Below are 24,530 nucleotides of genomic sequence, written 5' to 3' on the forward strand. Positions count from 1 at the left end.
AAACCGTCAAAAGTCATTAAGCATGAAAAATGAATTACCAAGATGTCTATAGCCATGAAAATGTTGAAGCTAAAAAAAGATGTTAAAGGACATCTAGTTCATTTCTTTCCTTATCCTTTCATCTATAAGAGAACTGAATCAGATCACAATTAAGTGACTTGCTCAGGATCACACAGCCAGTAAGTGTCATAGGCAAGAGGCAAATTCAGGTCTTTGGGAATTCATGTCCAGTACTCTATCCATTATAGCATCTGGAAGGATATCTTATTTTATTTAAGGTTATTTAAATGGAGTTCTACCAAAAATCCAAGGTATATTCTGAACGATTTCATGTCCCTCTTTCTAGGCTTCTCATTTTGTATTTCCTACCTACCTGTAGGAGTCTAGAAAGTCAACCAGATCTTCAGTAAATCTCAATAGAACGTAAATTCTTTAATTTCAGATACTTAAGTTAATACATTTTTGTTTAATTGAATTGGATTGAATTGAAGAAATTGTAGCTTGGAAGGTTCCAGTAATCTGACTCACTATAACATGTTGAAAATCTGCTCTACCCTAAACAGTATTATATAAAGGGGAAGGAGAAAATCCATATTTACTTAGCACCTACTATGCTCCAGGCACTGTGTTAAGTGCTTTACTAGTATTATCTCATTTAATTAAAATATTTTTTCAGCACCTCAAGGATGTATGATTTCTCTGGCATAGTTCTTCACCTTCCATAGTGCAAATAGAAACCTCTTAATTCAGAACCATTGCACTCAGGGCAAACTACAAAATCTGTTCTGAGGTAGCAGCAGGAAAGCTGCCCTCAATTCACCTGTCTGAGACAAATTCCACTGCCAAGGTTAAGGAAGGGAGAGACTTCAGGTCATTGAAATCTTTAAAATCTTCAGAGCTTTGACCTAATGTGTCTTTTTAGCCATATTCATTACTTTCTTTCTTTTTTTTTTTTTTTTTTTGCAATCTTTGGTCCTGTCTAACTAGCATTCTTGATGTTTCTCATACTAGACTCTCAATTTCCTGCCTCTTTGGTGTTTGCTTGAAATGCATTCCATCTTCATCTATGCCTCTTGGAACCCCTGATTTCCTTCAAGTCTTACTTCCAATGCCACCTTCTGCTCGGAGCCTTTCCTTATCAACAGGTTCCCAGTGCTCTCCATCTCATTTAGGATTTGCTTTCACTTTTACCTATGCAGCGGCTAGCACAATGCCTGGCAAATTGTTGCTTCTCTGGCTTACTAGGTGGATTTCATTTACTTTTACTGAAGAAAAATTTATTTCCTAGTAGCCACTAGTAGTCTAGTAATGAGCCCCCTTGAACCTGGATACATCTTCCAAGTTCTTAGTAAGGCAAAGGAGTGCTAATTTGTGTGATACATTCTTGAAGCATTTCAGGATTTAGTTGATGTGGTCAGAGAGAAATGGAAATGCTAAAGTGGAAGGAGGGAGAAAATAATTAAACAGGATCAAAACGTGGGGCATAGAGTGGAGTGTGTATAAAGGGGATACACAGATCAGTGGTCCTTGTGGACCTCATCCCATCAAATGCACGTTCATTCTTTCATTTTGCTCTATTTTTTCTTTTTCATCAGTTGTTTTTCACAAATATTTGTGATTATTCTAGGCTGTGTGTTTGCTTCCCCCATTAAGTATAAACTCCCAGAGAAAAGGAACTCTTGTCTATTGATTTACTGTATGGATGGGATATATGGATATACATACATACATGCATACATACATATACACACATGACATACATAAATGAATAAAGATAATACTTTTAATCATGTTGGAAAGTGCTGGTTTGTACGATATATATAAAAATTTTGGACACATTGTTATCTCCCATGGCCAAAGACTGAGCTGTTGCATTAAAGTAGTCTCTCTTTAGGAACCTTGCCAATTCCTGAGAGAAATTCAGCTTTCTTAATGGTGACTGTCAGGAGTGTACATGAAATCAGTTGGTTTGCAAGTGATTATCTGTCAAATCTTTAGCTCCCTCTCTTAGGTAAATGTCAGGGGGTGCCTGGTTGGTTCCACACACTTTGTCTTGCCCCATTGTGGCATTGTACGTTGGTATGATTTGCAAATTGTTACAGGCAAACCGGTTCAAGAACACTCAGATCAGAGATTGAAGAGGACTCCAGCTGGGCACCACAGGTGTGCTAGAACAGTGGGGCATGTCCCTGCTGAGTGATTCCATACCACAGACCAGTCCCAACCCTGTTTTTGCTTGAGCTTAGCCTCTCAATCACTCTCCCCCCCATTTCTTTTCTTTAGTTACAAAGATATGTAGCTATTTTCTGGGAACACAAACTGTTTTGAAAAGAATTATTTTGTATTAACACCCTGGCTTTTATAGGTTTTGACTGCTCCTATTCTGGCATTTCTGAGTTGTACACTCTTTCCTTGGCATCTTCTCTAGCCATGGGCATGCTCTTTGTGCACATATCACAGATGGCATTTCTGATCCAGAGGCAGAGAGGCCTTATTTCCATGTCTCAAAACTGGCTCTATCAAACGGCAGCCGTACTGAATTATAATGTCGCTTTGTGAATGGAGAGTAGAAATGCTTACATTAACTCATTCATTGGCTTCTTAGGCAAATCCACATTTAGGATGCTGCTTCTTTGGCTACATTTTTCTTTTCTCTGAGATATCTTGTAAAACCAAAACAAAACAAAATACTTTCAGTGCTTTTCAGTTCTGAGTTGAAAGTGGCAACACTTTTCATCAAGAAGAAAAGGATGTGGAAACAGTGAAGCGGGAATAAGATTTCCAGTCGCTTTTGTGCAACTTATTATCTGTGCAGCTCTGGGCAATTCATATTTTTTACTTCCTTACCTTCATTTATAAATTGAGGAGGTTGGATTAGTTCAGGGGTGGGAAGCCTGTGGCCTTGAGGCCACATGTGGCTCTCTAGGTCCTCAACTATGGCTGGGCTGCACTTAAGGGCCTAGAGGGCCGCATTTAGCCTTGAGGCCACAGATTCCACATCCTTGACTGAGGTCACTTCCAGCCCTAAAATCAATCAATTGATTTATTGCATCTTATTTATTTTAATACTGTTCACTATCTTGTAATAGTCTCACAGTCTCAGAAGTGAAAATGTCAATTTCTTTATGCTCAAAAATGAAGTTTTACATTAGATTTTAATGCTTTGTAGTCAAAATAGGTACAGAAATGATATTTTAAAAGCCTACTCACATCTGGAATATAACATGAAAGAACACCAATTGTTTTTTAAGATACAATAACTGAATCTTTTGTATGGTAGGTGATATGGGAAGTATAGTTTGCCGCTGAGGCTAGGACATCAGGGTGATCATGGATTGTCTTCATGTATTTGTATTTTTACCCCCACATTCATAAGTTCATTTTTTCTATTGCTTAGATTTTAATTATTTTAATTCACCACCATCACTACAAAAATAGGTTGGTAAAAAACTAGGGTCTATAGTTCACAATCTAAGGTAGTGGATTCTGAAAGCCATTCCTAAAGTTTCATTTTTCAAGAAAGTATTGAATTTTACCTTTGTAGAAAGGTTTCTCACTCTGACCTGAGTACCCTGGGAATATTAACTTAGCAAAGAAGGAAATTGAAATATGGAGCTCAAAGTTCAACAAGCATAAAATCTGGAGTGATGAGGCAATCATTCATTTTATTATTTCCCCAAGGGGAGTAATAGATTCTCAGCTATATAGACACAGCTAATTTTTATAGTCTATATAAAATAAATGTGAAGGAAGCTTTTATTAAAAGCACATTTAATGATGTATACTTATGCATATATGTTATATGCATGCACAAGAATATCGCAGTATATCTGCATGTATATCATACATTTACATGTTTCAATAAATTATGTATCCACAAATGATTGTAACTAATTCTTAAATATTTTGTGGATTAAAAAGTAATTTCTACAAAACAACTCTGAAATAGGTAATAAAAATATTATCATAATTTTGCATATGAGCTATTAGAAATAAAGCATCAAGTCCAAAGTCATATAATTAAAAGATATATAGTAAGGACTTGAACAAAGTCTTCTGATTGTACAGTACTGTTTCTACTACACCACAGTTATATAAAACTCAGAATATACTGGCAAATATATTTAATGAACATCTACATACTTACACACATAATTTCTGATTTTGAAGCAGAGAACATTTAATTCAACCCATGCCTAAATAAAAAATCTCTTTAGTAACATTCTTGATACGTCACCATTTGTCATCTTTTTGAGGACATCCTATATAGTGGAATCTATTACCTTCCAAGATGTTCCATTTCATTCTTTCTCTTAATGGTTACCTCAGCTCCCAGGGGTTTGGTTATATCCAAATGTATTACAGAAATTTTTTTTTTTTTAACCCAACCCTAGTCTCTCCCCTGAATTCTAGTGCTGTTACTAGCTACTTAATGAGTATCTTCCATTGGATGTCTCATTCATCTCGTACTCATCGTGTCTAAAACAAAACTCATTTGCTCTCTCCAAAACTCTCTCCCTTTCCTAACTGATAAGAGTAACAGACTTATAATATGAAGCTCTAAACCTGGATGGAATAAAGTCCAATTCTTTCATTTTAGAGATGAGGACACTGATACCCAGAGAAATGTGTCTTTTTGACACATAGTTGGTAAGTATCTAAAGCAGAATTCAAACTCAGGACTTCCTGATTCCAAATTAATGGTTCTATTCATCATACCATAAAGCTTCTCTGGTGGCTTTCCTGTTTCTGATGAGTATCATTTTTCAGTTACCAGACTTTTCAGCCTTGAAATCATCCCCAGCTTTTCCCACTCTCTGATCCAGTTGCCAAGCCTTGTCAATCATGAGCTGACAGCAGCTCTTTCATCTGTACTCTTATCTGTACTTAAAACTGTCATGCTAGTTTAGACTTTCATCATCTTTTGTTGAGGCTACTAAAATAAACATCCAAGAATTTCCATTTGTAATTTATCCCTTCTCCACATGACTTTCCAAGTGATATTCCTCTGTCCATGGTACTCCCCTGCTCAATAAGGTGTATCACTATTAGCTCTTAGATAATGTACACTTTCCTGCTTGCCTTTTAGGATCTTACTTAATAATCTAGCTCCAACCTATCTTAATGGAACAGTTGTGCTTTATAGTTTGATAGAGTTCTATGTAATCTGACCTATTCTCTTAGCCATTTCATCGATTTCAACCCCCATGACTTTAGAAAAGTTTTCCTTCATGAATGAAATACAGTCCTTTCTTATATCTACCTTTTAGAATTTCTATCTTCCTTCAAAGTGCAAATGCCAGCTCCTATTAGAAGTCAATCTCCTTTTCTCCATTTGCCAGTTGTCAGTATCATCCATCCTGAAAGTAACTTTGTATGCGTTTTGTACACATTTTACATTTACTTATCAGTGTTCATATTGTATGCTTCCAACTGAAAAGTCCTTTGAGGTAGGGGCTGTGCTAGCATAATGCCTGACATATAAAAGGTACATATTAAGGTACTTGTAGAACGAATGTAAGAATGAATGACTGAATTGATGTAGGAATGAATTGATGAATGAAATATACCTTCACATTATTTGGGATATGATGGCACTGACATATCCTCTCAATGAGATACATACTTTGAGCTATTTTTCTGGCACCATTGATTTGGATGGATTCAACTTTTACAACTTGGGTGAATCTAGTAGGTTGTTACCCATTCTTAGTACTTAAAAGAGAAGGCAGTTCTTTGCATTATCATATCCCAGTTTAGGCTCACTGAGGAGTTAATTATTCCCTTGGGATCTATAAGTGGGTAAAATGATTCTGCATTTCTATTCTTGATTTCCAATAACAGGTGAAATAGCTTCTAATTACTAAGAGGTTTTTCTTTTAAATCTATAGTTCAAGGTTTTACTCACCCCACCTCACACCCCCTCCAAAAGTAATAAAGACTGGGCTCTTGCTTTATTGACTGGTGCCAGATAAGTTTTCCAGTAGAGGAGTTGCAGCTCCTCTCTGGCCAAACCCTTGATAATACAGTCTCTTGACTATATAAAGCCATACTAGAAAGAGAAAGGGGCAAAAAAGTAACTTGGTCATGATATGCAAATATTTTCTCTTTCAAAGTGGATTCATGTACATTAAAGTGACTAAACTGACTTTTTTTCTCCTTTCTGCTCAAATCTAAATACCTGATTAGCTAATAGTGGGAAGTTGTTGACAGAAGTGACACACTCCAGTTAGGTAGCTTTTTGTAAATGTAAATATAGTCATATTAATGTAGTGCCTATACTAAGTGCTCACTGCTCAGACTGAACTTATGATTAAGCACTCTTAGACCACTCTCAAGATTTTCTGACTTAGAACTCAAGAGAAATGACAGTACTCTCTGATCTCTCTCTGTCTCTCTGTCTTTCTCTCTCCATCATCCACCTTCTTTCTCATATGCATACAAATGCAAAATACTTTTGGACAAAACTTGTGAATTATGGAATGTGTAGTGATACTAAAATAGCTTTTAGAGAGGACCTTAAAGGCCATTAAGTTCATTTTACAGATGACTAATCTGAGACCTAGAATGGCTAAACGATTTGCTCAGGACCTCATAGGTAGTAACAGACTTGGGATTTAAATCCTTGTTCTTCTCTGCTTACAAACTTAGTACTTTAATACTTTATGTAGCCAGGTTTATATATTTAAATTATACTATAACTTTTTAGATAAAGATCTAGAAAGGAACATAGAATCCATTAAGCCCAGCTTTTTGATTTTACAGATGGAGAAACTGGGGCAGAAAGTTGTGACTTCCCAAAGAGATGAGTAAAGGTCTGAGTCAGGATTTTAACTGAGGTGTTTCTGATCTCAAGTCTAGTTATTTATCAAAACAAAGCAAAAAAAATTTCCCCAAAACAAACAAACAAAAAGCAAGCTGCCTTTCCAAACCTCTCATTTTATACAGATAAGGACACTGAAGACTAGGGAAGCTAAATGACTTGTCCAACATCAAAAAGATACTCGTATCAGAGTTGGTTTGGACCAAGGTCCTCTGATTGTTTCTACTAGACTACCCTTCTTTATGGGGTAACTAGTGGGGCAGTGGATAGAGCTCCAGGCCTGGAGTCAGGAAGATTCAACCTCCTGAGTTCAAATTTGGTCTCAGACACTTACTAGTTGTGTGATCTTAGGCAAGTCAATTAGCCCTGTTTGCCTCAATTTCCACATCTGTAAAATGAGCTAGAGAAGTAAATGGCAAACCACTCCAATATCTTTGCCAAGGAAACTCCAAATGGGGTGACAGAGTCAGACTGGACTAATCTACTAAACAACGACACTATGTATATGTGAGATTCTGGGTCCTCACCAACATACTCTCTCAATCTTTGTAATGCATTTCTTTTACCTTAAACTTTTTTCCCATTACATTGCCACAAGGGTAGTTCACATTTATATTACCCTTTACAATATCTGCAATAGTTATGCGAGATAGATAGCACAAGTTGTATCATCTCCATTTGACAAACAAGGAAATGTTAAATGATGAACAGGGTCACCAAAGTTAGAGGCAGGGCTTGAACAAAGGTTTCCTGCCTCTTGGCAATGATTTTACCATTACTTATGGAAACAGTAACAAATGATATAGGAACAAATATAGTACTGAGGGGTACTAGGAATAATATAGTATAGCATATAGTGAGCCAACTTTGAAACTAGGAAGATCTTGGTAACTATTCCAGATGACTTGTTGATCTATATTTTTTAAGGCAATCAAGATTAAGTGACTTGCCCAGTACCCTGGGCAAATAGTAGATATCTGAATCTGGATTTGAACTCAGGTCCTTCTGACTCTAAGGCTGGTTGTCTATCCACCGTCAATCTCTAATGTTAAAGAAAGCTTCCACATTGTTGAAAAAATACAGCTATCCTAAATGTCTTGATGTAGTTTTAAACTTTGACAGCCTCTGTATTTAGTGTCAATTTGGAAATTTTAGCGAAAGGTAAAAAGAAAAACAAAAACCCAAAGAGAAACATTCCCCCAAAAGAAGCAGCCTGGCACAGGGGAAATAGAACTATTCTCAGCATCAAGAAGACCTAGAGTTAAATCTTGCCTGTGGCCTATAATATCTACCCAGGCCTGAGCCAAGTCATTTACTGTCTGTGACTGAGGCGTCTTTGTAACACTTGACATTGCAGGCAAACCAAGTAAAGGCAAGCCAACAACAGGCACTCATTGACCTGAGTAAAGATTTTTTCCTTTACTGGTAGTTCATGATACTAAAGAAATCATGGGCCAGACCAAAAAATAGACCAAAATAAAAATAAATAATTTTTAAAAACACAAAAAAAGAGGAACACAATCTCCCCATTCATTTTCTCTCCTAAAAATTGCTAAAGGGATCACTATGCATCCACCCTATTTGGTAATTTGTCTTGACTGGCCACACACTGACACTCAAATTCCCTTTAGTATGGAAAAATATTTTGGACTTAAAATATCAATTATTGCTTCCCATAATATTTTTTTCAGTCCTAAGATGGTCTTAAGACATTACCTCTGGCAAATATACGTTAGATTTGGTTCCCTCCAAAAGCGCTGGCTTATAATTTTGCAGAAACCAACCAAAAATTTTGCCCTTGTTCTGTTACCCATTTCTCACTCTTGTTGGGAGCGTTCCCTAATTTCAGACATTGCTATACAAACACCAGTGCTGAGAGATCAGCAAACACGGCTTTCCTCTTACCATTCAGCTAAGGTGGTCCCTAGGTCTATTTGGAGACGATTTTTAAATCTCATTTTTCTCTTTCTGTTCCTTCTTTCTGTGATATTGTTTCATATGCCTTACTTTATTAAGGTTGCAATGGCAAAGTGACTTCAGGAAATGAAAGATTGTCCTGATATTTGATCACATACATAGATTTTTCTTCCAAATTTACTTTTTAAAAGCCTGAAGTAAACGATTGATACATCTTCACTTCTTTAGAGGTGACGAAGCTTTTTGGGTAGAGTAAAATTTCTTGGTTATTTTTCTGCTTCCTTTCCTTTTTGATGAAAGTGTGAGGATTTTTTTTTTTAACCTGACTCAGTTTATTCACATATAAAATGAAGATAACATTCGCAGGAAGTGGTGAAATACCAAAAAAAAAAAAAAGATCTCTGGTCTTGGATTCAATACTCTTCTGCTATTTATTTCCTGTTGATCTCAATTAAGTAACTTAATCTTATTAAGACTTACATTCCTAAAAAAAAAAATAGAAAAAAGGCTTACAATACTCATCTTCACAGTAAGGGGTTTTGGTGATACTAGATCATATGATCATAGCTAGAAACTTGGAAAGAACTTTTGATGTAATTGAATTCTTTCATTTTATAGATGGGGAAATTGAGATTTGGTGACTTGTCTGGGCTCACCCAGCTGTAATCTGAGACAAATGTCCTACCTAAATGTCTCTAAAGTCCTCCTCTACCCTTCGGTCTACGGTTGCAAAAATGAAAGCATAGCTTGAGTTAGCATATCATCTCTTAACAACTCTGTGAAATAGGTAGCACAAGTTTTGTAATCTGCATTTTCAAAATTGACATTGGATTTGTGTTTCCATCCTTTGGGGAGTGCTCAGGGTGAGGCAATACTCTGTGCCAGTTCAAATTGGCTACTTCTCTTCATTTTATAATCTTGGTGATTTGCCTAGAGCATTGTGAGGTTAAATGATTGGCCCAAGGTCACCCTGGCAATCCGTAGCAGAAGTACCAGAACAGTGACAAAACTGATGTTAAGTAAATGTCCAGAAACAGTAAGAATGTAGATAATGGTTTTGTTTCTGATGTCTCCATAGACCTACCAAATCCTTGCTCAAATATGATGTGACGGATGTGAGTATTTTATTCTTTTATGACATCATCAGTAGAGATATCACTCTACAGGAACCACATAGTAAAGGATTCATTAAATTCTGTATTTTACAACTAGCGACATATTTACAAAATATTCAAAATTTGAGTAACAAGGACAAAGCAAAAGAAAAAAGCAAACGGAAGAAGACAAGTTGTAGAAAAGACAACAAAAAGATAATATTGTTTCCATTCCAATTTCATCCTTTCTGGGTGTGTGTGTGTGTGTGTGTGTGTGTGTGTGTGTGTGTGTGTTTAAATAATGTGTAGACATTTACATAGGGCAGCTAGGTGATGTAGCAGATTACTGGGCCTGGAATCAGGAAGACTCATCTTGTCAGTTCAAATCTGGCCCCAGAAACTAGTTGGTGACCCTGAGTAAGTCACTTAACAGTGTTTGTCTCAGTTTCCTCATATATAAAATGAGCTGGAAAAGGAAATGGAAAATGACTCTGGTATCTTCGCCAAGAAAACTCAAAAGGGGGTGATGAAGAGTTGGACATGACTGAAAAGTGATTAAATTCATTTATATACCACTTTACCCACATTAATCTTATGAGACTCATACCTACCCTGTAAGGGAGTTGTCATAGGCTAGTATATTCATTTAATAGACAAGTAAACCTAGACAAGGTCTAGAGAGGTCAAGTAAGTTGGCTATGATAGCACAGTTAATAAAAGTTGTAAGTTTGATTTCCCTTACTTCATTGTTGGAATCATACTGGTTCATTAGGAAGATTATTTTTTGAATGAGGAAGGAGGATTTTCTTTAACTAGATTTTTCTCTTCTACCTTAGGGAACTCTTTAAGCTTATAAGCTGAAAGAGAAAGAGCCAGCCTTCTTCATCTGGGAAATTCCCTATAGCAATAAACTCACACTACTGTTATCCTTCCCCGTAGTGTAAAATAGGACATAGCCAATAAATTAACTCATTCTGTATTCAGAAATGTTCTAGGAACCTCTATGACTTAAGAATATTGCGTTGACAAACAGCAATTCATGAATACTCATCCAGGGTCCCAGTAACTCTGTTCCACTCAAATCCACTTGATTCCAGGATCTCCTTGAGCCTCTATCTAACCCTACAATCCCAGTAGTGAAGTAGGAAGATGCTTTCATGGACAAGAGCTCAACACCCACTGAGCACCTCTTGAGTGTTATGGATCTTTCATGGAGACTGATGCGCCTCAGTCACTTTTGCATTTCTCAGGACCTTCTCAATGACTTCCATCTACATCATTCTAGGAGGCAAAACTATTCATCATTTTTGGATCTGGGAGAGATCTCAAAGACACACACATACACACACACAAACATATGCACCCTGCTCTTAGTCCTATTCCATTTTACAGATGAGGAAAAAGAAGTCCAAGAGGTTAAATGATTTTCCCAAGGTCCCAGCAGTAGTAAGCCTAAAAACTAGGGTATAAATTCAGACCCTCTAACTCCAGAACAAGGCTTTTTGCCATTGTGCCATACTGACAAATGGGCTATGATGCCATTGTAACTGAGTATTTCACACTGTAAGTGTTCTGTGTGCACAAGTATTTTAGCTGGAGCAATGCTATGAACTATGCCTCTCTTCATCCTAGACATCAGTCTGAAGACTGTCTTCTTTCTCTTCTCTTTATTTAGTGTAGATAGGTCTAAGTCTATTTGTTACTGTACCACTCATAATTTCTTGGCTTGAACCTGGCATTGGCATCCTGGTGAGATGTATTTTAATGAATTATTGCCATGTACACACAGACACATACAGACACATGTGTTTGCATGTATGCCTAACTATTTAGGCTTTGAGTGAAAGGGTAACTTCTTGATATAATTAGTTTCTTTGATTTCTGAAGCATGTGTGTAACATACTAAGGTGTGGTATCTTCTGAGAATGACAGTATGTTTTGTCTTTGAAGTAGGGGAGGTAGATGCCTTGCTGATAAATACTAATAAACATAAAGACTTTTTCCCTAAGCAGTTAGCTCTGTTCTGATGTAGTTCAAGATAAATTAAGCACTCCACAGAACAGGGGTTTGTAAAAAAAAAAAACAAAACCTTCTCCCATCCTCTTAAGAGAACTGAGCTAATTTATTCATTTCCAACTTTCAAATCAAATAAACACTTATCTAATGCCTACAACATTTAAACCACTTTTTTGGTGATATAAAGACAAAACACAAGCAATTTCTGTACTCAAGAAACTTTTCATCTATTGGGGTACACATCATGTATGCACATAAGTCAATGTCCAACTAATAAAAAGGTGGTTTTTGAGAGAGAAAGATGACTAGTAATCAGGGTCCTCGGAGAGGTCAGAAAAGACCTTAAAAAGAAAGTCGCAGTAGACACATGCTTTGAATGAAATTAATTGAATGAAGTTAGAGAACCTGTGAGGCATGGATGAGGAGGAGAGCATTTCAGGTAGACTGGTTTGGATTGTGAAAGAGATTCAGATAGATTGAAATCTTCTTCAGGTCAGTAGAGTAAGAGACTAGGTCATCAGAAGTATCATAAGAGGTCTAGGCTGGAAAGGACCTCTTCAGCAATTCTACAGTCTTATCTTCTCTGTTATTAAATGATTTTATAAATAAAATAACAGTCTTGAAGAATATATTGCAGCACTTGCTACTGAGAAAAAGAAAAATATACCTTTATCTCCTGGAATAGTGGGCTGTGAAAGGAGAGTTATTGTGAGCACCATTATTTTGGAAGTGGGAAATCGTCTCTCACTTTCTATATTAAGACAAGGCTAGTATGATACAACATAGATATGTTCCCTCCCCTTTAACCTTGTAATTATTTTTTATGAGAATACGTAGGTAGGTCAAGGATCTCTGTTTTTTTTCTTTTTGAGTAACAACATACATTGCTATCTGACTGTAACTTAAAAGATATCTAAGTTGAATTGTCTGAGACTCATAGTAGCTACATGGTTCACCCATATTCATACATTAGCAAATATTAGAAGCAGAATTTGAACCCAATATGTACTGCAAATCTTTTTTTAAAAATTAATTAACTAATTAATTTTTAGTTTTCAACATTCACTCCCATTAACATTTGGAGTTCTAAATTTTTTCCTCCTTTCTTCCCTCCCCTTGCTTCAAGATGGCATGCAATCGATAGGCTCTATATATACATTCTTATTAATCATATTTTTACATTAATCATGTTGTAAAGAAGAATTAGAACCAATGGGAAGAATTACAAGGAAAAAGACAAAAGAGAGCACAAATAGTATATGTTGATCTGTATTCAGACTCCATAGTTCTTTCTCGGGATGTGGATGACATTTTCCTTCATGAGTCTTTTGAAGTTATCTTAGATCCTTGCATTGCTGAGAAGAGCTAAGTATCAAAGCTGGTCATTGCACCATGTTACTGTTACTGTGTACAGTGTTCTCCTGGTTCTTCTCACTTCACTTAGCATCAGCTCATGAAAGTCTTTCCAGGTTTTTCTGAAGTTGCAGACTCCAAATCTTAAACCCTTCTCATTATATCATGGTGTTTCCTTACTTAATGCAGCTTTCTATTATATGTTACCAACTCTCTCCCCCCCTCACCCAAGGCCAAAACAACTGAGACTATATTCTCACTCTTGTGAGATTTTTGCTTGTTGTCTTACTTGAGAGTAGATTTCATTGTGTTTTAAAAAGATGTTAATCCACAGCTAATGTCAGATAGGATTTGAATATAAGTTCTCTTGACTCCAAGTCAAGCAATGCTGCCTATCTTTTCAGAGGAAACAACTTATTTACAACTCCAGATGATTTTGTTTGCTAAGTTAATAGTATCAACACAAGGATTTTCAAACTAGAGAATCCTTTACTGGCATCTCTTTACCTAAAAAAAATACTGAGATAAATCTATTTGATTCAATATATAGAAATGGAATTCTGGAAATTCATTATGTTTAGTTGTGAACTTCACTGGTACAAGTCTACAATAACACAGAATTGGAAGAAGATTTTGCATTTTCTCAAACTAAGATGCAGAGAATTATGTTAAAAATGCCAACCTCATAGATTTTTTAAAAAAAAATATTGTCTCTCTTTTGTTATGTGCTGGGTCAGGAACACAGAGAAATGCTAAAGTTACATTCCCACATTCATTCTTTCCTTTAAATAGGAAGAAAGATTTCAGAAGGATAGCTTGACAAGCAGCATTCGGAATTTCCAAAATTAACTGTGAAAGACAGATCATCTAGGCGTGTCTGAAAGCAATGCATAACCTTTGTGCTCAGAGATCTCATTTCCAAAATGTCACATTCTGCCTATTCAGTGCTGCTGTCATTAAGCTATTTTAAGCTTGAAAATTTGTGTTCTGGGGCTGAACTGAAATGATTGCATCTATCTTTGGGCTTATTCGTTAGAATTGAAAATTCATTCAAAAACAATAAAATCATCATTAGCATAGTTATATTCTGTTAAATATTGAGACTTGCAATGATTTTTTTCGATGTTGCCATTTTTAACAGTGGCAATTGAGAAGCCAGGCAGAATCAATCAAATACATGGATAATATTCTTCCTCTATATTGAGGATGGAAAAGTACCATATTTTGAATGGATATTTGTCTTTATTCCACATTTTTATCACTGGAGGGAGGACTGAAATTGATATAATTTTATATAGCTCAGGAAGGGACCAATCCCCTCATTTCATGAAATAAAAACTAAAAAATAAAGTTGAATATGGCATGATTATCAACTAATATTAATGTTCATGTATTTCTTTGTATAGGCAAAGGAAAATTAATGATGTAGTAAACTGAGGCATAGTTAAAATCTTAGTTGAATCCTATATAACTTTATAGACTTGTTATACGTAATACTTTGATACTGAGTTAGGATAGCTTGATAACAGGATGTTGACTTTCACTTAGGGAAATCTTCTACTATCAGAGCAAAGTCCTTTGAGGAAGTAAGTCACCTGGGAAAAAAAAATCCAGGTGTGTTATGAGCACTTTTACCACTTGAGTTATATAAGAGAATCATTCTCAGGTCTCAGATTTCAAACAGTCAAGATGGACTAGGTAAACAACATCTGACAGGGTTTCTGCAGATTCTAAAATAGTAAAATTTCTTTAAAAAAATCTAGTGCCAAGAAATGATACTGAATTTAGGCATTTGCCTGAGAATGACCATTTTCATGGTGATCTGGTGAAGACTGGGTTATTTTCAGCATAGATCTATAGATTTAGAGCTGGAAGCAACCACAGGCATCATTGATACAAGTTACTTACTTCAGAGGTGAAGAAATATAGGCCTAGATAGAAATTAAAGCAAATAGTTCATGTAACTAGTAAATGTCTAGGGCAGAGTTTGATCCTGGGTACTCAGACTCTGACACTTGGCCTACTGTAGTACATTACCATCTCACCTGATTAGGATTTACATTATAATTTTTTTCTGAATGTCACATTTCATCTATATGAAAAAAACTGAAATTATGCCCTTAGACTGATGGATAGATAAAGCATATGATAAACACTTACTATGTACTAAGTACTGTTGTAAGCACTAAGGATAGAAAAATGAATGAGGAGAGGAGGGAAGAAAAAAAGGAGAAAAAAAGAAACGTAAATTTCATCTAAGATAATTTTGTTGTATATTTGAAATGAATAGCGAGTTGTGCACAGTAGATTTGCAGTTTTATTTGCAGTCACCTTTTTAAATTTTTAATTGTACTATGTTATGGAAATGTTTGTTTTATTTCCTATATTAAAAATTAAATTAAAATTTAAAAATAAGCTGTGTAATTGGTAATAAAGTTTAATATATATTAAAAGTGCTTTGGAACAAAGAACCTACTTTAGTAAATCATTCCCTGCTTTAGTTTTCTGCCTCTCACAAAAAAGAAAATATCTTTTGGAAAAAAAAGGAGAGAACCAATCACCTGGTGAATAATGCTGCCAGGTAGTAGGGCCCTTTGACCTCATCCTGAATTTCCTAAGGTAGATTCTTAAGGTAGAATCACTTGGATTAGTAGAACTTCACTGAGGGAATTGCTTTTATCAATCAATCAATTATTAAGGGCCTGCTGTGTGCCAGACACTGTGCTAAGCACTGGGGATACAAAAAGGACAAAAGACAGTCCTTTTACTCCAAGAGTTTACACTCTAGTGGGAAAGATAAGATGCTAACAAATATATATAAAGAAAGCCATGTACACGATAAATAGGAAATGATTAACTGAGGAAAAGTACTGGAATTAAGAGAGGTTGAAGAAATAAATCAAAGCTAGAGAAAGGCAGCTATGGTGTTGTCCAAGGGCTCCAACATAGAGAGGGGCACGTCGTCAGCACTTTCAGTCCTTCAGTAGCACAGAAATGAATATTATTTGACGTGATGTCATTTATTCTCCAGGGCTTCTGTTTCACCATCTATAAAATGAGGGAAATGGACTAATCCAAGCTCTGAGATCTATGATCTAAGCTCTAGATGTACGAGAATGTGTTAAGTAAGCTGAGCATCTACTCAGCAAGAGTGATTTTTGTTTTAAATAGGAAAGTGTCTTTGCCCTTACTGCAACACCTCAGGTAGGTTCCTCTTCAGTCTCATCCTTCTCTTTCCTCCCTGGCATTGTTTTCCCTAGAAACAGCCACCTAGCTTCTCTGTTCCCTTCAACCTCAATTGATTTGACAGCAGATTTTGTACCACTTTTTTTGGGATGTGTTACTGAGCTTGTCCTAGGCACAGAAGTTCTGATGGTAGAAAATGGTCACATCCTTCACTCCTGTCCCCTGTGTGTGCTCTGATTTTCTTGTGAAAGTTTGGGGGATAAGTGAAGCAAAGGGGTGGATCACATGTCCCTTACACTTCATATCAACTCTAAGAAGCTGTCACAGTGTTGGTAGAAGACACCTATAATTATTTTCTTCTCATTAATTTTTGTACTAATTGGAAATAGTGCATTTGGAGTGTAACAGGCTGGTGAGAGGCCAAGTGCAAATTAGCAGATTTAAGAAATACAAACCCTAGGCCATTTCTTAGTCCAAGATGAGGAACAGTAGAACTGGAGACAGGTACTCTTCATTCTATGCTGTCACAGAGCAGCTCTAATGACTGCCTTGCCTTTTCTAATCCGACTGAAGAGCCACAATGACTCTCATCAGCCTGGTTCTTACTCAAAGTCCTACTGTGATCCAGGAAGGAGTGGAGTTCTTTCAGGAGGGTTGTGAGGCCAAAAACATTTCATAATAATAATAAAATCTTTTAAATTTGAATGTCAAAAATATCAATAGATATAACACATGTGTACATGCACACACAAGCACATATACACAGTTCTTTTGGATACAGAAGAGTTTCCTCTCTTTTTAAGAGCGTAAGGGAATCCTGAGACCAAAAGGTTTGGAAGAACTTGAGAACAGCTAAAGTTTAACAAATAGTCAGAAAGTGACTTGCTAGTAATATCAAAAGAATAGGGGCATGATTGCCTTATGTGCCCCCCTTTTTTTTAACGTAGACTACGTGAGAATAAGGATTGCTTTATGGTTTGTACCTGTATCCTCAGTGTATAGCCTAAGGCCAATATGTATCAAACACTTAATAACTACCTGTTGGAACTCCCTTTGGTCAGACTTAACAACTTTCTGAGTAAGCTTTAGCTTTTTAAAATTGAGAATTTGTTGATTGGAGCTGCTTCCTAATCTTACCTGACATCTGTATAGTGCCTTAGGTTACAAAGTATTTATGTAATTTATCTTATTTGGGCCTAACAAAAACTCTGAGATAGGAGAAATCATTATTTTACAGGCTGGGAAACTGAGAAATTCAGAAAAATGAAATGACTTTCTCATAGCCTCACAGCTGGTAAGAATGGAAGATGAGCCTGGAAATATCAACCCTGATTTTGAATCCAATTTTTTTGTTCCATATCACACTTTCTTAATTTGGGATCTGCAATCTTGTTTTGTTTTTAATATTCTAGTCATTGGATTTTGACAATTTTAGGATTTTTTTTTGTAATTTTATGTATTTTATTTTATACTATGCATTTTATTTAAAACATTCTTATGGAGTCCATCAACTTTGTCAGTCTGCCAGTGGGGTCCATGACCAAAAAAAAAAAGCCCTGTGCTATACGTAATTCATTCCTTTCCTCCTTTCTGATAAAGTGGTTCTTGAAGACCCACCAGTGTGAAAAGGATTCCACTTTAAAACTGCCTCCTAGATAATCTGAGTGAATTCTCACAGCTTGTGCCAAACCACCATGCCTTTGAAGTTGTAAATTACAGAGAAGTTCTTTACTCATTGCCTCCTACCTGTAAGCAGTAAAGTGAAATTGTCCGCCACTATCATATCACCCACGATGAGCAAAATATATTCTGCCAGCCTGTAAACAATAATGATAATCAGCCTAACCATATGTCAGCACAATGAGATGATGAAATAATAAGATTCCAGTTAATTTGCATGAGTGTAAGCAAATTGTTTTAGTCTTAAACCATGCTACCAGAGCAATCCACCCCGTAGTTTGGGGACCTAAGTTTATGTAGTGTCAAAATGTGGTACTCCTGATAGGATATATGATGTATAGCTCATTATCTCTAGATATAAATTATTTGAATCTCAGTGAAGTGTTCTTGTTGCCCTCAGAGCAGTTTTAGGGTTGACACTGTGACATAGAAAAGTACTTGATTTTGAATGAGAAAGATCTGTTTCATGTTCTACCTGTTTAGACACCTAAAAACAGAAGGGCCCTGGGCAAGTTACTTAACCTTTAAGATGCATAGTGTTGTGTGTTGTTGTGGTTTATTTCATAAAATGAGGGTATCAATGGCATCTACTTAACAGAGTTGTTAGGAAAGTCAAAGGTATAAAAAAACGCTTTTAAAACCTCAGAGGTAGAAAATAGTTATCTACTGTTTAAAACTTGTTAGAGATTCCAATATGTCTACAGAAGAGATCTAAGAAATTGTGCAAAAGTTTTCATATAGACCAATATCAAACATGACCAATGCATTCAGTGTAATTGACATCTATATGGAGATTTAAATATCAGCATTGATCTTATGGGAATTTCAAATCTGGGAGACTATTTCCACATGAAGCAATGGGCCACAGAGTGCACAGGCTACTTATATGCACAGAAGTTGAGATTAAGAATAGCAGGCTAGGAATTTTCTTTAAATACAAGATGTGATCATTTGGTACATCCATGTTGTTAAAATGAAATAACTTCACCATTTAATGAGGTCTTTGTGGCCATTCATACCAATTGAATCCATGCAATTTTCATGAGTTTCTTTCTTGCTTGATCTTTGAACGTTAAATTTTATGGAATTTGCGACTGCTTTTATCCACCTATGTTTCATGTAAATGTTTCAATTTGTAATTTCAAAGGCAGACATGGAAATATTTTTCCAATTTCAAGCATTCATCAGTGGTTCATTAAAAATTATTATGAAAATGAGTATTATAATAGTTCATCAACAGGTTTAAATTAAATATGGAAAGTGTTTTGGGGTTGAATTTTTTTTGATGGAGATTAATGTAGTTATGTTACCATATCCCTTCCTCTAATAAATGATATTTTTCAATGTTACCTCAGACCCTTTCTTTAAAAAACACCCAAGAAGAGCAACAACAAAGAACTTTTCCTGATGTACTCATCTCCTCTTTTAATTGTAGGGCCAGCCAAACCCAGACCCCACAGTGATGAATACTCCAAGAAGATTCCTCCTCCTAAGCCTAAGCGAAATCCAAATACCCAGCTAAGCACATCTTTTGATGAAACCTATATTAAAAAGCATGGGCCTACAAAGACTTCGCTGACACGGGACACATCCTTATCACAGGTGAGCAGTCCTGCTCTAGATGCTGAGGAAGAGGAGCCTGTGTACATTGAAATGGTGGGGAATATTTTAAGAGACTTCAAAAAAGAGGAAGATGACCAAAGTGAGGCAGTTTATGAGGAAATGAAATATCCTATTTTTGATGATGTCGGCCAAGAGTCAAAATGTGAATTTGACCATCACAGCTGCTCTTCTCAGTGTGCTACGCCCACAGTGCCTGACTTAGACTTCGCCAAGTCCTCAGTGCCATGTACTCCAAAGGGTTTGCTTTGTGATATTCCCCCTCCCTTTCCAAACTTACTGTCTCATAGACCCCCACTGTTGGTGTTCCCACCAGCACCTGTCCAGTGTTCCCCCAATTCTGATGAGTCACCTCTAACTCCGCTTGAGGTCACAAAGCTTCCTGTGTTGGAAAATGTGTCTTACATCAAACAGCAGGCTGGAGCTTCTCCATCATCACTGCCATCTCATACTTCTGGTCATCCCAAATCAGAGAAAGACCAGACAATAGCTCATGGACCATCTTCTTCCTCTTCTGTTCATTCTTCGTCACCTCCCCATCCTTCCACTTTATATAGAACACCATCTCCACATGGATACCCTAAAAGTCACTCTGCTTCACCTTCTCCTGTTAGTATGGGGAGGTCACTTACCCCATTAAGCCTCAAAAGACCACCACCCTATGAATCTTTACATTCAGGAAGCATCTCAATAAGTTCTCCATCAGTGCCTCATACTACAGCTAGAAACACATTACAGGAAGGAGGGAAGATGGTAAATGCCTCTGTCAGTACCTATGGGTCCTCTCAGAGTGGTTCCCGCTCCAGAACTCCCACAAGTCCTTTAGAAGAGCTCACCAGCCTCTTTACCTCAGGACGAAGCTTGCTGAGGAAGTCCTCCAGTGGAAGAAGGTCAAAAGAACCTGCGGAGAGTAAGTTTGGCTTTCTTTTCTTCTAAATACAATTTAAGTCAGTATGAGCTTTTTCCTTTTACAAATTAAATCTAATATATGCAAATAAATATGAATTTGAGTTTGAGCCTTACAGTTTTAGCATGTTAGTATGGTAGACAGAATGTTGGACTCAGAACCAAAAATGACCTCAGAAGCTTGCTAGCTGAGTGACTCTGGACAAGTCACTTAATCTCTTTTGGCCTCAGTTTCCTCATGTAAGATAACAATAACACTCATCTCCCGGAGTTGTTGTGAAGATCAAATGAGATAATATTTATAATACAATGACTTTAAATAATGTCATTACTTCAGCATCATAAAAAAAGGAAATGTCAATGTTTTGAAGTTAGAAATTAAATATTAATTATATAATATATAATTATATATTAATATTTTATTGTTATTTATTTTGATATAATAAATTTTGTATTGTATCTAAAACAAATTATATGTATTATATATAATAAATTATATATTGATTATATAATAAATAATATTAAATTTACTTTGGGAAAAACTACCAAGTAAAATAATTACAATCCATTCTTAACTGTTTTCTATGGCATTTTACTTTCTTTCTAATTATCAACTCATCTACCAAGCCTCTCAATCTAGCATAGAGATCAAGGTTTGTCTCTGATGTTCAATTCTCCATTGAAATGGTGCATTTCTTCCTGATGCTTTCATGAGGAAGCATCAGGAAGAAACCTTAAAAAAATCACTTCCTTACCTATAAAAAGTCTCTTTGAAGCTACAAATAGGCAACTGTTTATTTAAAGCACTTTTCCTTGGGGGTGGGGTGGGGGGAGAAACATTGTATAACCTGATGTTCATTTATCTTACATTTTTGGTTCATTTTGTTTTAGCATTGCTTAAATTTCCTCCTATATCTCTTACCCATAAAACCTTAATCAGAGAAAGATGCTCATTAGTAATGTTTACAAAAAAATAAAGCCCATCTATTTGAAAGATAACAATGCATTCTAGACTGACTTGCCACTCTGGGCATATCATTTAGCCTTTCAGTGCTACAGGAAACTAAGATGATGAAGTGCAGTGGAGGGGAGAACTTTCATCTATACTAGGAAATCACAGGTCCCATTTCCTATCCCAAACTCTCACTAAATCATGTAAGGAAAGTATTCTTTCTCTTTCTTTTACCATTTGAAATCTGAGGCATTGAAACTTATCTGGGAGTTCCCTGTGTCAGTGAAGTCACAGGATCAGTCTCTCTCTCTTTTCCTATGCAGTAGGAAAAATTTGCAAGTATTTGTCACAAGAGAAATAACTGAAGGAAGGAAATATTGGGCATGTATTGGGAAATTGATGAGGAAATCCCCGGTCAATTTGGACTCCCCAGCCTACTTGAAATTAGAAGATATAATGAGCAAGAAAAAAAAGAAAATGACATTCGGTGTTGCCCCTTTCGCAGATCGAACTCTGGGTTTTTTCAGCTTAAGGAAATTTAGACCATATTTAGACTTTACATACTGAAATGTCATCTTCAACTGATTATTTTAATCCACCTCATATTCCACATTCACAGAGATAACGTATTACTATATTCTTGATTCTCATTATCTATTTTCTACTATTACCCAGAGCCCACGTCACTCTGGAAGCTCACTTCACCCCTGAGTCTTGCACGTTGGATTCTCTGTTCCCCTCCCTTTCTCCTCCATTTGGTTGGTTCCTCTCATAACCAACATTTAAGAGAGGAGGCCCAGACTAACCATCTCTTCATTCCTTTCCAGGCTACAATCCTGACTCTCCAAAGGTTTCCTACAATGCTTTGTGCCAGATACTTTCATCTCCTCTCACCACCACCCCCTTCAGCTTCCTTTAGTGTGTTGTCTTCTCTTAGAACATAAGCACCTTGAAGGCAGGAATTGTCTTCTTTCATGCTGGCATTTGTACTTTCGGGACACAGCATGTAGTAAGCCCTTAATAAATATTTGTTGTTTTACAATGTTATATCCAGAATCCATAAAGGATAAAGGAAGATAGTATGGAAGTAACACTGGCTTGAGAATCAGGAATGCTTGGTTATAGTTGGTTTTGGTAGCAGCTACATATAAGACCTTTGGTAAATCACTAAGTCTCATTTTTCTCATCTGTAAAATTATGAGGTTGGTCTAGACCCTAGATGATCTTTAAGGTTTTTTGTTTTGTTTTCTTACTCTCCAAATCCTATGAGTTTTGTGCTAAGAAGAATTCAACAGCAAAGAGTGGTCAGGAAAAAGACCTGTGATAGATCTAATTCTACTTTACTTCAACATTTCAGCAATGCTTTAATCCTAAAGGATTACCCACAGTAAGCCCCCAAAAAGGTTCTGTTCAGATAAGGTACAGATGAAAATTACAATTACAAGACAGAACTGCAATTCCATTTTAAAAAAGTGCTACTACAACATGTAAGTAAAGGAAATCAGGATCATAAAGAGTATAATTTGGCCAAAAGAAATGGTACCATGTGATCTATAAGAATACATTGTGTAAAACCAATTTCCAAATGTGCTTTCTAATAATGTCATACATTTGCATAATTGGTTAAATATTTTTTTCACTCTTCATTCATTTGCCTGATGTTGTATTGACACAATCTAAGTAGTGAGATATAGAGTTAAGGAAAATTTCTATACAAACCACTTAAAATCTGCAAATAAAAACTGATATTATGTGGATTTGTTTACTCACAATCATAAGTTTATATTTTTGTCCTAGAGTTGCTTTCATCTCTGTAATTAAGATGCAATTTTTTTTGGGGGGGAGCATTGTTTGCTCACTTACCTATGTACTTCAGGGGTACGGCTTTGATGGTCCCAGCTGGCAACTGTGCCCAGTAACTGGAAAATGCATATGGACGAGAAATGTTGAGCTAATGAAATTATTTCAAGAAAAATCCATCTGTCAGATTCTTTGGAGCTTGGCAGTTTACTGCCTTCTCTCATTGACTCCATAAAAGAACTCTCTTCTCTTCTGAAGAGGCTAAGAGATGAAAAAAGTCAATTGGAATCTAGTTTATTTTTCTTTATAACCTTTAGCAATTTCTGTGCTCGATTTCTACCCATTCCCAAATCAGTGTTTAGGAATGTACATTTTGAGGCACTAGATAGAATGCCATTACATTACAGTTAAAATTAAAATTATGTTCACATGTGAAATGGAGAAAAATAGAGTGCAAATGAATATCCAATTAGTGTTTACTTTTGAATTATTAATAACTGACATTACTGTAGTTCCCTGAATTATAAAATAGTTGTATTTGAGAGTAGTTTTACCCCTATTTCAGAGATAAAAGAAATTCAGGCTATACAAAGATGACTTGTCTATAACTGTAGCATTTGATGATCATGATATTAGAGCTGGAAATGGGCTCAGATCATTTAGCCCAAACATTTCATTTAAGACAAATGTAGATAGATAGCTACACATATAGATAGATGCAAATAAATACACACATGCATGTGTATGGATAGGTATGTGTATATATACATATATTTGTATGTGTGTATTTATATCCATATAGATATCTATTTATCGAAGCTCAGGGTATTAATGCTAGTATTTGAACCCATTTATCTTGATTCAGTCCCCTTGTATGTTTACGATCATATGAAATAAAGAAACATAGAGTCTGAGATGAAGGAGGAAGATGGGTGCCTTCTGAAACTATGAACATCCCTACCTTTGGTATGGCACAGGCAATGAATGGTTTATTGGAACAAATCTGGATGGGCAAAATCTCACATGCCTGCAAAGGCTCAGCCCATTTGCAAATGACTGAGAATTATCTTTTGCTGCCCAGGAGATGATATACTCTACCTTCATTCCCCCAGTATCTACTTCCTGCTGGGTCAGTCACAGTCATTTTGCAAGGATTGAGGCGAACAAATAAAATGCAGGTAAT

The 24,530-nt window shown here is 36.1% G+C and overlaps 1 protein-coding gene across 1 annotated transcript in view; it reads left to right on the forward strand.

Annotated features, from left to right (window-relative positions):
• Positions 1-24,530, forward strand: part of NYAP2 (neuronal tyrosine-phosphorylated phosphoinositide-3-kinase adaptor 2) — a 156,883-nt gene that overhangs the window by 31,637 nt on the left and 100,716 nt on the right. The window contains exon 3 of the mRNA XM_072621522.1: positions 19,505-20,599. Within this exon, the coding sequence (XP_072477623.1) occupies positions 19,505-20,599 (1,095 nt within the window). The remainder of the gene's footprint in view (positions 1-19,504; positions 20,600-24,530) is intronic.

Source organism: Notamacropus eugenii, chromosome 6, assembly GCF_028372415.1.
Source record: "Notamacropus eugenii isolate mMacEug1 chromosome 6, mMacEug1.pri_v2, whole genome shotgun sequence".
Taxonomy (NCBI): Eukaryota; Metazoa; Chordata; class Mammalia; order Diprotodontia; family Macropodidae; genus Notamacropus; species Notamacropus eugenii.